Below are 14973 nucleotides of genomic sequence, written 5' to 3' on the forward strand. Positions count from 1 at the left end.
AAGCAAAGCATTTTCCTTTTGCTTTTCTCACCTTTGTGATCTCTAGCTTGCTTGGCATCGTCATACTTGTATTTAAGTTGTATCATACTTAACTTTAATAATTTTGCTGTTGGGGGGAGTGGAGTTTTCAGATCCCTTTCATCATTCTTTGCTGTTCAGAGTCCATTGAAGAATTGTTGCGAACCCCTTTCACTAGCGTTAAGATCAGTGTTGAGAATTGGACAGACAGCAGTTAGTATATGGGCATGTACTGCCAAAGCAGATCTAAACAGTGTCTGTGGTCTCTTGATGTCTTTTTGCCTTTTTTTCTTCCAGGATCGTATTGTATCGATGACGCTTGATAAGGAATACGATGTTGCGGTCGAGGCCATCCGATTGGTGACGTTAATTCTGCAGTGAGTATGAGACACCATAACAGTCCTCCGCCCCCCGCCCCCCCATCCCGCTCTGCACCTCAAGCTAATGTCCGTCCGTCGCCAAAAACACAACCCCCTTTCGTCAGATGCAGATGTCGAAGCACGCTTTCGCACGGCCTCCCGCTTTCCTAACGAGCGTGTTGAATGTCGCAGGGGGAGCGAAGACGCTCTGTCCAACGAAGACTGCGAGAACGTGTACCATCTGGTGTACTCGGCACACCGCCCTGTGGCTGTGGCAGCGGGAGAGTTCTTGCATCGGAAGTAAGTCCTCTTCCCTCCTTCCTTGGTTAAGCACCAGTTGCCCCTGTTTTTCTAGTAAAATTTGACTTTACAGCCTTTGAACAGTGGTTGACTCTGTTGTTTATATATCCCACTGCTTCCTTTCTCACAGAGCTGTTGTAAATCAGGTCTTTCCTTTCCCGTCTAGGGAGAAGGAGTTTTAGGGCCTTATTATTTTTTAGGTGCCTTTTGCTAATCAAAAGTGTTTGTCTGAAGGGAATTTATCCATGTGACGAAGATTAAAGTGACTTTTTATGTTGCCGTTTTTTGTGTACTTTCTATACGTTTGATGTTAAGGGAAGTGCCTGTTTATTTTTGAAGGTGCTTATTTTTGTCACACCATGTACCTCTGCTCTAAATTCCTGCAGTTACAGGAATTTGTCTCAGGCCTTAAGCTTTTTAAAGTTATTTCATTTGATTTTTTTACAGAAACAGTCACTTTTTGCCTAAGATAAGAAAATTTCTTAGACTCAGTCTTCTTTGATTTAGTTCAAGAAGGTAGCAGCATCAGCATGCGTAGGCTGCAAAGGAACAAGTAAAGGTTTATTCCCTCCTGAAAAGAGAAGAAAGGAAACACGTTCTTTGATTTAGTTTCTCAGAACCTGTGTATTAAAATAGATGTATTACCACAAATGCCCAGATGGTGGCGGCACTGTGAATGTTCAAGCCTGTTTTTGAATGAATTTCACAGCACTAGAGGCATGCAAATACATGCCGAATACCACTTTCTACCGGGGTGTACTCTAATTTCTGTGTGCTGTCTTTTAGAAAAATGGTTTTATTTTGTTCTGTAAAATAAAAAGAATTCTGGATCTAAAGGAAACTGTTTATTTGCTTTAATATTTTAGGCTGTTTAGCCGGCATGATCCCCAGGCAGAAGAGGCCTTGGCTAAAAGAAGGGGAAGAAACAGCCCAAATGGAAATCTCATCAGAATGCTGGTGCTTTTCTTCTTAGAAAGTGAGGTAAGTGGTATCTTGCATTTGTCCAGAGCTTTTCATCTCCAAAGAACCCCAAGCAGAGGGGGCCCCCTTCAGCCCTGCTGCACAGCAGATCAGGTGGAGAAGTGATCAGTTGCTTCACCAATCTAATTAAGGGGATCTGTAGGCTGGCCAGATCATTTAAGCCCAGAGTGGAATTCATATACACATACCACCTGATTTCCCTCTGTACTGACCAGTCCCAACCTTGCTTGGTGTCTGAAATGTGATGAAAATCAGGCTGCGAGATGCTTCTACAGAAACGCAAGAGGATTTTAAATATTCTTCAGTTCGCGCAGTTCAGTATTGGGTTCCTGATAGTGATCGTTTTTAATCCGGTGTTTTCGTTATGTGAAAATTCTTTTCTCTTGAACGGCAGCTGCATGAGCATGCTGCGTATTTGGTGGACAGTTTGTGGGAAAGCTCGCAGGAACTTCTTAAAGACTGGGAGTGCATGACGGAGCTGCTGCTGGAGGAACCTGTGCAAGGAGAGGAAGGTACTGGATCTAAAATGGTTTGTAAGAATTCTGCACAAACCGCCCAAATGAGCAAATGACCACGATTTGCAATTTGTTTTCCGATTCCGATTTCTAAAGGCTTTCTCTCGCTCCTGAGCATAAAAATTTGAGTTCAGTGTTATTATTTTTTCTGCTCTCTTCCCTTACAAAAGGTATTGCAGAAAGACTCTGTACTGTTACAAAATTTGGATGGATGATTTATTTTTAAATATGATGAAATTTAGGTAAAGAAGATTCAAATTCATTTCAGGGGTGACTTCAAAAAGATCCCCATAAGCCCATCTAGAGCTGTCAGTCTTTTTTTTTTTGTTGCTTAGTTTGTATATGGATATGTGCACGTTCAGGTAGCTGATGGAAGACTGTATTCAAAAAAATGAACACCTGAGTTTTGATAAAATATATCAGAAGATCAATATTAAGTATCGGTTATGGTAATTAACACAAGAGGGATCTGCTGGAGTATCGAAAGTGTATATTTGTTGCATTGCCATGTGCTCATCGGATTTGTCTTTCTCTTGCAGTGCTGTCAGACAGGCAGGAGAGTGCACTGATCGAGCTGCTGGTGTGCACCATTCGGCAGGCAGCAGAGGCACACCCTCCAGTAGGCAGAGGGACTGGGAAAAGGGTAAGCTTGATGAATACGGTCTGTGGACTCTAGAGGTGCCTGGTGTGCTCTTGTTGCATTGTCCGCCTTATTGGAACATGGTGAATAAAAGTGGAGTTTGAATCTTGTCAAGTCAAGGAGTCTCTGGATGTGAAATTGATTTTTCTGCCTGTTTAATATATTTGAGATAAGTGTGTTTAAGGTATCTTATATCCCAGATGAAGTATCTGTTTACTCGCGACGAATAAAAACCTTGAAAATATGTACTTTTGAATGCATAAGGTGCTTCTATTAAAAACCTTTTAATCCTTCAGGTTCTGACTGCCAAAGAGAGAAAAACACAGATCGATGACAAAAATAAATTAACGGAACACTTCATTATGGCACTTCCAATGTTGCTTTCAAAGGTGAGATTAATGTCTCAATTGTCCTGTGTGGCACCCTTGTAGCCAGAGTTACTTGCTTATAATTATCCATGCAGATGCATATTGTGTATCATTCATTTTAAAAATGCCTGTTAGGAATAGTAGCTATTCAGATCAATACTTATCTTCAGAATTGAGGAGAATGCAATTTTTCGCTCATATTAATTAAGGTGTGAATGTGGACTATGATGTAATTAAATAAGCCTTTTCAACTTTATTTTAAAGTATCAGGCAGATTCTGAGAAAGTGGCAAACCTCCTGCAGATCCCTCAGTATTTTGACCTTGATGTGTACAGCGCTGGGAGGATGGAGAAAGTAAGAGCTTTGTTGTGCTTCTCTTTTTCTTTTCACCGATACTGCAAAAAAAAAATCTGCGCATCGCAGCTATTTAATGTAAGGATGCTAGTTTAGTTGTCCTTCTCTTTTCTCAGCACCTAGATGCCTTGTTAAAGCAGATCAAGTTTGTAGTGGAAAAGCACACTGAGACTGAGGTTTTGGAAGCCTGCAGTAAAACGTACAGCATCCTGTGCAGTGAGGAGTACACCATCATGAACCGAGTGGACATTGCCCGCAGCCAGCTGATTGACGAGATGGTGGATCGCTTCAGCCACTCGGTGGAGGACCTGCTACAGGAGGTACGGAACAAGAAATGTTTTATTCAGTTAATAATTCCTTACGGTTATATAATTTTTAATGGACACTCCATTCAAAGTGCTTTGCAGGCAATGAGGACTCCCCTCCACCCCCACCAGTGTGCAGCCCCACCTGGATGTTGCATCAGTACACTCCCCACACACCAGCTATCAGTGGGGGGGCAGAGTGATGTGAAGCCAGTTCAGAGATGGGGAATATTAGGTGGCCGTGATTGGTAAAGGCCAGTGGGAAATTTTGCCAGGACACTGGGTTAAGACTCCTACTCTTTTCGAGAAACACTCTGGGATTTTGAATGTCCGTGGAGACTGAGGACTTCGGTTTTACATCTTGTCCGAAGGAAGGCGTATTTCTTGCAATATAGTGTCCCTGTCACTATACTGGGACATTAGGACCGACCCAGACCGCAGGGTGAGCGCCCCCTATTGGCCTCACTAACACCTTTTCCTGCAGCAACCTTACCTATCTCAGGAGGTCTCCCATCCAGGTACTGGCCAGGCTCATACCTGCTTAACTTTAGTGGGTTTCCAGTTGTAAGTTGCAAGTTGACAGTCTTCAGGAAATTACAGTAGATAGTTAAAAAGAAACATGCAGTCATTTAAAACAACATCCATCCATTTTCTAACCGTTTCATCCAATGGAGGGTTGTGGGGGGGGTGGTCAGAGTCTATCCCAGCAAGTAACGGGCACAAGGCAGGATGCACTCTGGATGGGCAGCCACAAACACAGATGCGCACACACTTACCGGGGGGCAATTTTCTCAAAAGCCACTGAACCTAACGGTATGTCTTTGGACTGTGTGAGGAAGTTGAGCACCCCGGAGGAGATCCACCTGAAAATGGGGAGAACATACAAACTCCATGCAAATAGCACCCAAGCCATTGAACCCAGGGCCCCAGCGCTGTGAGGCAGCAGCACGCTAATCACCCTTTAAAACAACAGTAATGCTAAATGAATTATTCGTTTTCTTTTCATTTCATTCCTTTTCTGTGCAAATAAGGTTTTGTTTCTTCGAGATAAAGCACCTTTTATATTCTTAGGGTGAAGAGGCAGATGACGACGACATTTACAATGTGCTTTCCACTCTCAAGAGGCTAACAGCATTTCATAAGTAGGTGCATCCTGAATCTTGTTTTGTATTAAACAGTAGTTCTACATTGATTTTTAAAGATCCTAAGACTTTTATTTGATCCTATAGATATCCAAAACTGATTTTTTCTTTCCTTGTTTAGCGCACATGATCTTACGAGATGGGATTTGTTTGGGAATTGCTACAGGTTGCTGAAGACTGGTATTGAGCAAGGATCAATGCCAGAGCAGGTAAAAGGCTACATACCCAGAAGTGATGAAGCTTTTGAAATAATAAAACATGACATTAAACACAAAAGTGTATAAAATGTTCAGTTATTTAAGGAATACGTGTATAATTACTATTCTAGACTTGGGTGCATATGTTTAAAAAACTGCTGAATAGTTGTCTGAGTGTGAATTGTTTTACTAAGAATATTGTTCATGTAGTTAAAGCTCATAGTGATCATAATTTTAAACTTTTAATGTTAATCCATGGTTGGATCTTTATCTTCTAGTCATAAACGATTTTGGATGTCTTGCTTCAAGCTTTGTGTTGCATTGAGCACTGGAGCGCCACTATTTTATTCACATTTGTCTGATTTGCCTAAATTTTCCCCCTGTTTTCAGATTGCAGTACAGGCTCTGCAATGTTCCCATTACTCCATTTTATGGCAACTAGTCAAGATAACAGAAGGTTCCCCATCCAAGGTACACTATTACTTTAAATTGCATGTGAAGTATCACCCTGCAGCTTAAAGGATATTCCTGTGTACCATTACTGTGCTGTTTTATTGTCCAGGATGATCTTATTGCACTAAGAAGAGTTGTCAAATCTTTCCTCGCGGTCTGTCAGCAGTGCTTGTCCAATGTCAACACTCCAGTCAAGGAACAGGTAAGGGAGACAGTAATTCTCTCTTCTATGCACTTAGATATTTCTTGTGGACTTGGGTGTGATGACAGTGTTAAACCCAGACGCTTTCCTGGTTTCAGGCCTTCATGCTGCTGTGTGATCTCCTCATGATCTTTAGCCATCAGCTGACCACAGGGAGCAGGGAAGGGCTGCAGCCTCTGGTTTTTAATCCAGACACGCAGTTGCAGAACGAGCTCCTCAGCTTTGTTCTGGACCATGTCTTCATTGATCAAGATGAGGAGAACCAAAGCATGGGTAAGGCGGGCCAGTAGAGCAGTCAGTCAGATGATGAGGCTGTATGTAATATTGTTCCAATTCAGTGAGCTTTATTTGCAGTTTATTTTAAGTTTTGTCACTGAGCTGCAAACTCTATTGACTGTCCCCCCCTCCTGTAAAATAACTGCTTTTAGTAGGATTAAAAGCTGTTCTGATTCTGTCAGGGGTGGAAATTCTGGAAAACGCTTTTCTTGTAAATGTTTTGTTCTGGTCTGATGTAGGGAGATTATTATATTCATTGGCCATTTACCTGGAGGACTACTTTGAGATGTGACCGTTACAGCTGTTGGTTTTGATTTGTGTTTATTTGTGGTAAAGTCTGCAGGTGTGATTTGTACAGTGAAATTGTATCCTGCGCTAATTGCTGTATTTGTTGCTCATAGAGGGTGACGAAGAGGATGAAGCTAACAAGATCGAGGCCTTACACAAGAGGAGGAACCTGCTGGCGGCCTTCAGCAAGCTCATCATCTATGACATTGTTGACATGCACGCAGCTGCTGACATCTTCAAACACTATATGAAGGTGAGCGTCCTCTTTGTATCGACCAGCTCTATTACACATTTCTTAACGTGGGGAAATTTAGGGGAAATTTATTTTTTTAATGTAATTTTCTGAATTACAGTTTATATTTTAAGATTTTATCCTCATTTTGAATGTCTTATTTCAATATTTCTTTCCTTCAGTACTACAACGATTATGGGGATATCATCAAAGAAACGCTAAGTAAAACAAGGCAAACGGATAAGATTCAGTGTGCAAAAACTCTCATCCTCAGCTTGCAACAGGTAAGGAAGTGCAGTCAGTGAATAAGTATTGAATTGAATTTTGACTTAATTTATCAAGATGAATTTATTTTTACATTTAAAGAAAAAAGCCAAATCGCCTTCATCTGTATAATAGTGGTAAAGAATGCGTAAGGAATTAAGTTTCAGCTGTAGTGCCTCACTGGCAGCAGTACTTAAAGCATTGATACGATAGTGGACAGTGGTTTCTGGGCCTGGGAAACCCCTTGTCTGTCTTTTTGCTCCAGCCAAGCTCACTGATACTAACTGGTGCCTTTAACTGATGTGCTTGCCTGTTTAGACCTCAGCTGTTTCTGCTGTTTTTTTTTTGCCTTGAAGTTTCCAAAAACTTCAACACATAGGTCTTTATGCAGTCTCTCTTCTACCTGTTGGAAGCCTTTGCTCCCCAATCTACATCTAAAAGTACATAACAAGCAATCAGTTAATGGTTAATGTATGGGTGGGAGTGGCAGTGAATCTAACACTTTAATAGTGAGGGTTTTTCCTGCTGCAGTGGTGCAGTTGGTTACGTTTCAGTTAACACTTAAAATTAGAGGATGCATCCACTAACATTTAAAAACAAAATTCTTAGAGCTCAGAGATAATTTTATCAAATGTATCTCAATCAGAAAATTCAATTAGCTTGTGATTTAAGAACTGAGTGAATTGGGGAAAATGAAACAGAGTCAAATATGCAGATGATGCATGTTTATGGAATATGGTTATTTTTGTTTTAGCTCTTTAATGAGCTTATTCAGGATCAAGGCCCTAACCTGGACAGAACATCTTCTCATGTCAGTGGAATTAAGGAGCTGGCTCGCAGATTTGCACTTACATTTGGTCTGGACCAGATCAAAACGAGAGAGGCTGTTGCAACTCTGCATAAGTGAGTACACATTCATTTTTCTTCACAAAAGTGCAGCACTGGTAGCATATGTGTAAAACCGTTTGGTTTGCAAAAAATGTCATGTTAGAATTTGTGTTTTATTTAAATTGTATGAGAGGTTAAAGATAAACTTTTTGGTTTACTAATCTGCTTTCTTTACAGCCTGGGAAACTGCCCAGTGTGGCAGAGGCTACTGTTAAAACATTCTTTTAAAATGGATTCACCTGATGAGTAGAATCGGTTATCTAAGTAGCACTGAATATTTGTCTTCTGAGTTCTTAACTTTAAGTCAGGCTTAGGTGGGTTCTTTCTATAGCTGTGATTCCCTACACTGTCTTTATTGGTTTGTATTCCACCTCGGCTCTAAATCTCCAGTGCTGTTCAGTTTAAAGAAGCGAGACAACTTATATTGAACTTGTTTCTTTGGTTAGTCCTGAATGTCTTCTGAAGTAGGTATCCAACAACTTCAGCACAAAGAATTTTACACAGCAGCTCCTCAACGTGCTTGTTGTTGTTTCTTACTAAACAGCTCTTACTAGTTGATCAGTTGATGATGAACAGACATAGGTGGGACGCTGTATGAGAGAATCCCACAATGAGCAGTTTTTCCTTCTGGAGAGGTCTGGTTGGTTATATTAGAGACTACACACCCAAATGAGGGCAGTTCTGAAACTGGTACAGGGTTGATGCCAATTAAAAATACCATTTGACCTTTTTAAATGTTTAAGGCCAATATGCTAATATGCCCCAAATGGAAAACTGAAATGATTTAGCCTGTGATTAAGAGCTTAGCTGGACCACAAACCAGAAGGCAAGTGTTCCTACAGGACCAGGGTTGGGAATCAGTATCCTGTGGTAAAATAAATGTTTTGTTTGATAAAGTTTTAATTGAAACTGACAACAGTACTGGTTAATTTAAATGGACACATTTCAAAATATTAATGTAACCTTGAATCACTGAACTATCATTGGCCTTTTAAAAATCAGTAGCTGTTTTAGGTAGTGCATGGCGATTGTAAAAATATATATATTATTTTTTATAGGGATGGTATAGAGTTTGCCTTCAAATTCCAAAACCCGAAAGGCCCTGAATTTCCTCCTCCAAACTTGGCTTTTCTTGAAGTGCTCAGTGAATTCTCCTCCAAGCTGCTTCGTCAGGACAAGAAGACTGTGTAAGTAGAAACTGATCATTTCAGAAGCTCTGGTGCACAGTGATGCCAAAAGACACTTGCATCGCATTCTACTGTACACAGTGGTCCTTATATATAGATAGATAGGCATGTGCTCTGGGTTGTGAGCATGGAATACAAGATTACTTGCTTTGTAAATGTCACACATGAATGTCCCTTCGCTTAACCTTCTGCTGGCCTAGGGTATCATCCACCTGGTTTCTGTGTAGTATATGTTTCTTGTCTAAATAGGCCTATGTACCCTGGATCACAATAAGCAGTTAAATGCATGAATTCTGCATAGCCCACTGAAATCCTAATATTTATTTTTAGTAGAACTAAAGCAAAACCACATGAGAATTGCAGCACATATTAGTGCAGCTGAGCCATAATATTGAGGCTTTGAACATTTCTGAGCCGTGGTCAGCAGCCATATCACCCTGCAACTCACAACTGGCAACCCACTGAAGCCTGGTTAGTACCTGGATGGGAGACCTCCTGGGAAAAACTAAGGTTGCTGCTGGAAGAGGTGTTAGTGAGGCCAGCAGGGGGCGCTCACCCTGCGGCCCCAGTATAGTGACGGGGACACTATACTCTAAATAAGCACCGTCATTTGGATGAGACATAAAACCGAGGTCCTGACTCTCTGTGGTCATTAAGAATCCCAGGGTTTTTCTCGAAAAGAGTAGAGGTGTAACCCCGGCGTTCTGGCCAAATTTCCCATGCCTCCTAATAATCCCCCTCTATGAATTGGCTACATTACTTTGTTCTCCCCCCCACTCCCTCTCCGACGGCAGGCGGAGCGACGCGCCGGTTGGAGTATTTCTCGGTCGCAGTTAATGGCAACGTCAGCTCAAAGATTTAATTCAAACCCCCAAATGGAGACTGGTGTGCCGACAAGCGGACCCTGCTGATGCGGGGTTAACGCTAGGAAAGAGAGAACATTTCTGAGCCGTATGTAGCGCGTACTATAAAATAATGAGCCTGTGGCGGCGGAAACTGGAAGCGGCCTGATGTGCCCTCTGTAAGGGTGATTGTCTCGACTTCCCTGTCATCCTCTCTGCAGCCACTCATACCTGGAGAAGTTCATGACGGAGCAGATGATGGAGCGGCGGGAGGACGTGTGGCTGCCCCTCATCTCCTACAGGAACTCCCTCCTGACTGGCGGCGACGAGGACAGGCTGTCCGTGACCAGCGGGAGCAGCAGTAGCAAGGCTGCCTCAGTGCGCAGCAAGAAGGGCCGACCGCCGCTTCACAAGAAGCGGATAGACGGTAGGAAGGGCGGAGCTGGGGGTGTGGTGGGGGCGGGGCAGGCTGGGGGCGGGGCTGTCGTCCTCGGTGACGAGCTCTGCAGCAGTACAGGGCCGGCTTGCCTGTTACTGTAGGACCACGCTCTTCCAAAACGTAGTGCAAAACAGCACTTAAACTAAATCATGTTCTTATTTGCAGTGGAAAGTTATGGTGTATCCTTCTTTAATACTTCTGATCAGGTGAAAAATTGTTGTTGTTTTTTTAATATTTCATGGCTCATGTTCTTCTCCCTCTCTCATCACATATGTGCTTGGAACTGCAGAGGAAAATGTGGAAGGTTCCTGGCTCATGAGAAATGATACCATCCAGACCCCTGGAGCTCTACAGACTCCACAGCTGACATCCACAGTTCTTCGGGAAAACCCCCGGCAAGCCCCCGAGCACATACCGGACCAAGACTCTGAGCCAGGTTCTGAAACGGACTACGTGCACAAGTAAGGGCTCCTGCCTCAGCAGATCAGCTTGGGTGGTAGTCTTTGCGTTGTTCATTGGACCCCTGTTAGTGGTTTGTAATGCAAGCTAGTGGTTTGTAATGTGTTGATTTTCATATTTGACTTAATTGCCTGATGCAAACAATGTGGCTCCTGTAGGCTGTCATACGTTCTAAGGTAGATGTTAAGTTTAACCATTTCCTTTCGTTATCAGCCAACAAATGCAGATGTCCTGGTTAGGGCAGCAGAAGCTGGAGGAGGTCAACCGGAAAGACCGAGGAGGCATGAACTATATGAAAGCCAGAAGTGGAGTAAGGCAGACTGTGTAAGTACTGATTCAGCTCCTGTATTTGTTTCTTCACAGGACATTCCCCATGAGTTGCGAATTTCTTTAAGGGTTCGCTTTTAGTACTGTAAGTCTGTCTGTAGTTACTTTTCCTCAGAGATACTCTAATGTGTGAAAGTAGTGCTGAAATTGTGGTGTTTCCTGGTAAGCACTAGACTGAAGGTAGTACACAACTATTATTCCTGCATCAAGTGTTGTTTTAAGAAACCTATATGTTTTTAGGTTCGCATGCACTGCCATTATGGATAATACTTGGATCTGTCATTCAGAAAGATAATTTTCTGTTGCATTAAAAAGGTCAACACGTTTGGTGGAAGGAGAACTAAAGGGCAGATGTGATCTTTCTCTTCCCTAGTCGTGGCCTCATGGAAGATGATGCAGAGCCGATATTTGAGGATGTGATGATGTCGTCACGTGGGCAGCTGGAGGACATGAATGAAGAGTTTGAAGACACCATGGTCATCGACCTGGTGAGTTTTCACAGGCAGGCCTGGGAACTCACGTCATCACCTGTTTCTTCTCCATTTTGGATATGTAAAGCAAATTTAAAAATCTAAAATGATCTCAAATACCAAATTAATATTTGAGCTATTTCTCTTTAAAGTGTTCAAATTGTTTATTTCTTTGTTATTGCCTACACCTAAGTACATTTTTCTCAATATTTTACAGCCTCCATCAAGGAACAGGCGAGAGAGGGCAGAACTGAGACCAGATTTCTTTGACTCTGCAGCTATTATAGAGGATGACTCGGTAAGCAGTAAATCTCTCAACCTAGGTAATGATAGGCTTTGGAAATCTGAAGACGCGACATGCATTCAAGAAGTTGGATCGCGGAAGAGGAATGAACTTGTTCACCAGCATAAAAGTTTCAACAGCAGGATAATTCTGCGCTTAGTAATGGGTTTTTTTTTTCTGTAGGTCGTTTGAATTTTCCAACCTATGTTGTCCAACTTAATATTTTGGCCTTGTTTGTTTTTTGCTTTTTAATCAATACACACCTATAAAACAATCCTGATACAAAAAATAAGTGTTTACCAAAATCAGTGCTGGAGAAACACTCTAAAAGGATTGATTGACTTCAGTTCTTTCCAAGGAAACTGTTTGCCCCACTTCCTGGCTTATATTCTATGTAGAGTATTAAACCTGCGTCTCACAGCTCCATTCAGACATTTTATTGAAATAACTCTGAGGAATCAGAGGAATAACTCATTTCCTATGGAATTAATGACACTAATGAATAAGAAAAATGTATTTAGTTACAAAACTCCTTAAGTGTGCCCAAGAGCAACTTGTGTTAGAAAATTAGAGTATAAAGAAGATGCCAGTTTTCAAGTACTGTAGTTTCACCAGCAATCATTGTGCAGGTTAGATCTTCAAGTCCAGACCTTAAATAAGGGTTGACCTGAGTCCTTATGAATAATTTCTCAATTATTTCTGAGAATTATTTCAATTATTTCGGAAAAGTTTATTGGTAATTTTATTATTCTGACTTCTTATAGGTCATTTCTTGCTTTTTACAAAAAATATTGGAAAAATTGACTACTGCCAAGAAAACATGCATATATAGATCGATCCATTTTTAAAGTTTTGTGCTAGTTGAGTAGTCTCTTATGGACGAAAGCTTGTCAAGAATAACATGGGAGGTGGGGAGAGAAAACCTGGGGAAATAATAGAAAATGTACAGTACATGTGTATAAACTATATTGAAAGAGCACCTGAAAAAATTTCTGCCAAAACACTTAAGACACGCATATCCTTCATATATAAAACACCTCTACAGTATTAAATTAGCAGAGGTAGGCATTCACTGTAGAATGACGTTTTTGTTAAGGTAGTTGTAATCCTTTTGTTGCATCTAGTTTTATGGGTGCATATCGATATAAAGTCTTGTTTTGCACTTTTTTTTGTAATCCAGGGCTTTGGGATGCCTATGTTCTGAAGACTGAGGAAGAGGCTTCAGAAACTCAGAAGTCTGGAGCAAGGGGCCTTCATACTGTGATTGCTTGTTATAAAACATTCTAAAAATTGATCAAGTATATTTTAACATAAAATATAAAAAGGAATGATCAGTGGGAAGAAGCAGGAAAAAGGCTGAAAAGGATCATTGCCATTGTGGTGACTGTTGGTACCTCCCAGAGATGACTGGATGCAGAAAAATGTTATTAACAGTGGAGGTGCTGGTGCTACAGTGTTTTAAGGTGTTCCTCAAAATAGACACCACAAAGTTTTCATTGAAATAAATCAGAATAACATTTATATAAAAAAAAACAAGCTGTACATTTTTAAAACAAAACCAGTTCATTCATCTTGTTTAAAAATAACTTTTTAAAAACTCATGCCTATCCTGTTAATTAGCCGCGTTGCAATACACAACAGCATCTGAATCACACTGGATTTGGTTAACATTGTGGTACGCTTTTAATTCATTCAGTGGAATTCAGATTCCACGTTCCCATGTTTTAAAGATGTAAATGTTTGAATAACTGTTGCTGACCACTGTCAGCTTTCTTGACACTGTACAGCCACTTACAGTTCAGCTTCCTTTTTGTTCACCACGGTTTGCATACAAATATAAAAGGTTTACACTTAGTCTGCAAAAAAACAGATTTTTAAGACTCCTTTATTTAGCTGAAACACTGTGTAGATGTCCCCCCAGCTCCAGGGTAATTCAATAATGTTGACATTTTAAGTGATTAATTCATGCAAAGGCTAATTATGCCTTCATAATTAACACTACTTTGGCTGATTTAAGTTCTTATGCTGTCTGATTTTGTCCATGGGGATGGAAAAATAGTTCTGCAACTCATCTCTTCTGCAATCCCTTGGAAAGAAAAGAATACCTAGATTTTTCTGAATTTCTGTCATCCATATTTATTGGAAATAAATCTTTGTATCTTTGTGTATAGTATTGTTGAAATACTGCAGCAGCTTGATAGCTCAAATTTTAATCTTAACAGTTCCTGACAGGATTCTTTTAAACCAATAAAACTTCTGGATCTCATTTTACAGCAAAAACAGAAACCAAGCATTTTTACATGTACAGTTAAAAGTTAACTCTCACAAGTATTTTCCAGAAATGTCACACAGATCATGTACCTGGGTTTTTAAATGAATAAAGTAAAAATATTTTGAATTTTAGTAGTTTTAGTATGAAGTTTTGAATCAAGTGAGATTTTTGTCAAATGTTTGTACAGTTATATTTGGACAGATCTGTTGCCAAATGATAGTGGACTACATGCTAATCCAGCTTTCAGCGTGCCAGACAAACTCTAAAACGACTGCGGCGAAATTGAAGGCAGTCTAAAATGTGGGATAAGTTTTGGAGTTTTGTTGGCTGTAAAGTGGTTGGATTAAAATGTCACTACTGTAGTTCTGTGGGCATAGAAGCATAGTAGATGCTGCATGGTTTGAGTCCTAGTCGCAACAAACCTTGTGCTTCGCAGTCACCTGTATCACAATGGAATTCTAATTTAGACAGTATTGTAGAGTGCATAACAAAGGTTTCATATCTAGGTACCTTCATGGTGGGTTTCAAATTCAGTTCTGATTCAATAGCTTTTATATTTCGAGTGTCTCCTTGATTGGTTTTGCTAGTAATCCTGTAAATTGTACATTTTCAATATTAAAAAAATTTTCTTTTTGTACAATTTAAAGCTGATGGCGTCACTTTCCTTTAATAAACTGTTCTAAAACTGTTGATTTTCTGCCCTTTATTGGTATTTTCAGTTTTTTTCCTTCAATGGATGTCATAAGTTGTTTTAAAACAGGCAGAACTCCTCACAGAAACTGTCTAAACTTTGAACTGAAGCCTTAAAAGACCATGTGTTTTTGAAGTAAGTAATTTGCTCTGCCCTGGAGAGTTCATAATTTAATTTTCTGCCAGCAGTACTGAATGTTATCAAGTCCTGACAAATCAAGG

The 14973-nt window shown here is 40.6% G+C and overlaps 1 protein-coding gene across 2 annotated transcripts in view; it reads left to right on the forward strand.

Annotated features, from left to right (window-relative positions):
- The window catches only part of stag1a (STAG1 cohesin complex component a), a 46173-nt gene extending 31425 nt beyond the window's left edge, over positions 1–14748 (forward strand). For both annotated transcript variants that reach the window (XM_088913236.1, XM_088913237.1), the window contains 23 exons: positions 316–395; positions 570–677; positions 1544–1658; positions 2053–2170; positions 2713–2816; positions 3110–3202; positions 3446–3535; positions 3652–3855; positions 4912–4982; positions 5104–5191; positions 5570–5650; positions 5742–5834; positions 5933–6107; positions 6512–6651; positions 6813–6914; positions 7649–7797; positions 8841–8969; positions 10033–10238; positions 10540–10711; positions 10923–11033; positions 11410–11524; positions 11724–11804; positions 12970–14748. In XM_088913236.1, coding sequence (XP_088769362.1) covers positions 316–395; positions 570–677; positions 1544–1658; positions 2053–2170; positions 2713–2816; positions 3110–3202; positions 3446–3535; positions 3652–3855; positions 4912–4982; positions 5104–5191; positions 5570–5650; positions 5742–5834; positions 5933–6107; positions 6512–6651; positions 6813–6914; positions 7649–7797; positions 8841–8969; positions 10033–10238; positions 10540–10711; positions 10923–11033; positions 11410–11524; positions 11724–11804; positions 12970–12993 — 2649 coding nt within the window. In that variant the 3' untranslated portion in view covers positions 12994–14748. The remainder of the gene's footprint in view (positions 1–315; positions 396–569; positions 678–1543; positions 1659–2052; positions 2171–2712; positions 2817–3109; positions 3203–3445; positions 3536–3651; positions 3856–4911; positions 4983–5103; positions 5192–5569; positions 5651–5741; positions 5835–5932; positions 6108–6511; positions 6652–6812; positions 6915–7648; positions 7798–8840; positions 8970–10032; positions 10239–10539; positions 10712–10922; positions 11034–11409; positions 11525–11723; positions 11805–12969) is intronic.
- The last annotated feature ends 225 nt before the right edge of the window (positions 14749–14973 follow it).

This window comes from Atractosteus spatula, chromosome 4 (assembly GCF_055471065.1).
Source record: "Atractosteus spatula isolate fAtrSpa1 chromosome 4, fAtrSpa1.hap1, whole genome shotgun sequence".
Lineage (NCBI taxonomy): Eukaryota > Metazoa > Chordata > Actinopteri > Semionotiformes > Lepisosteidae > Atractosteus > Atractosteus spatula.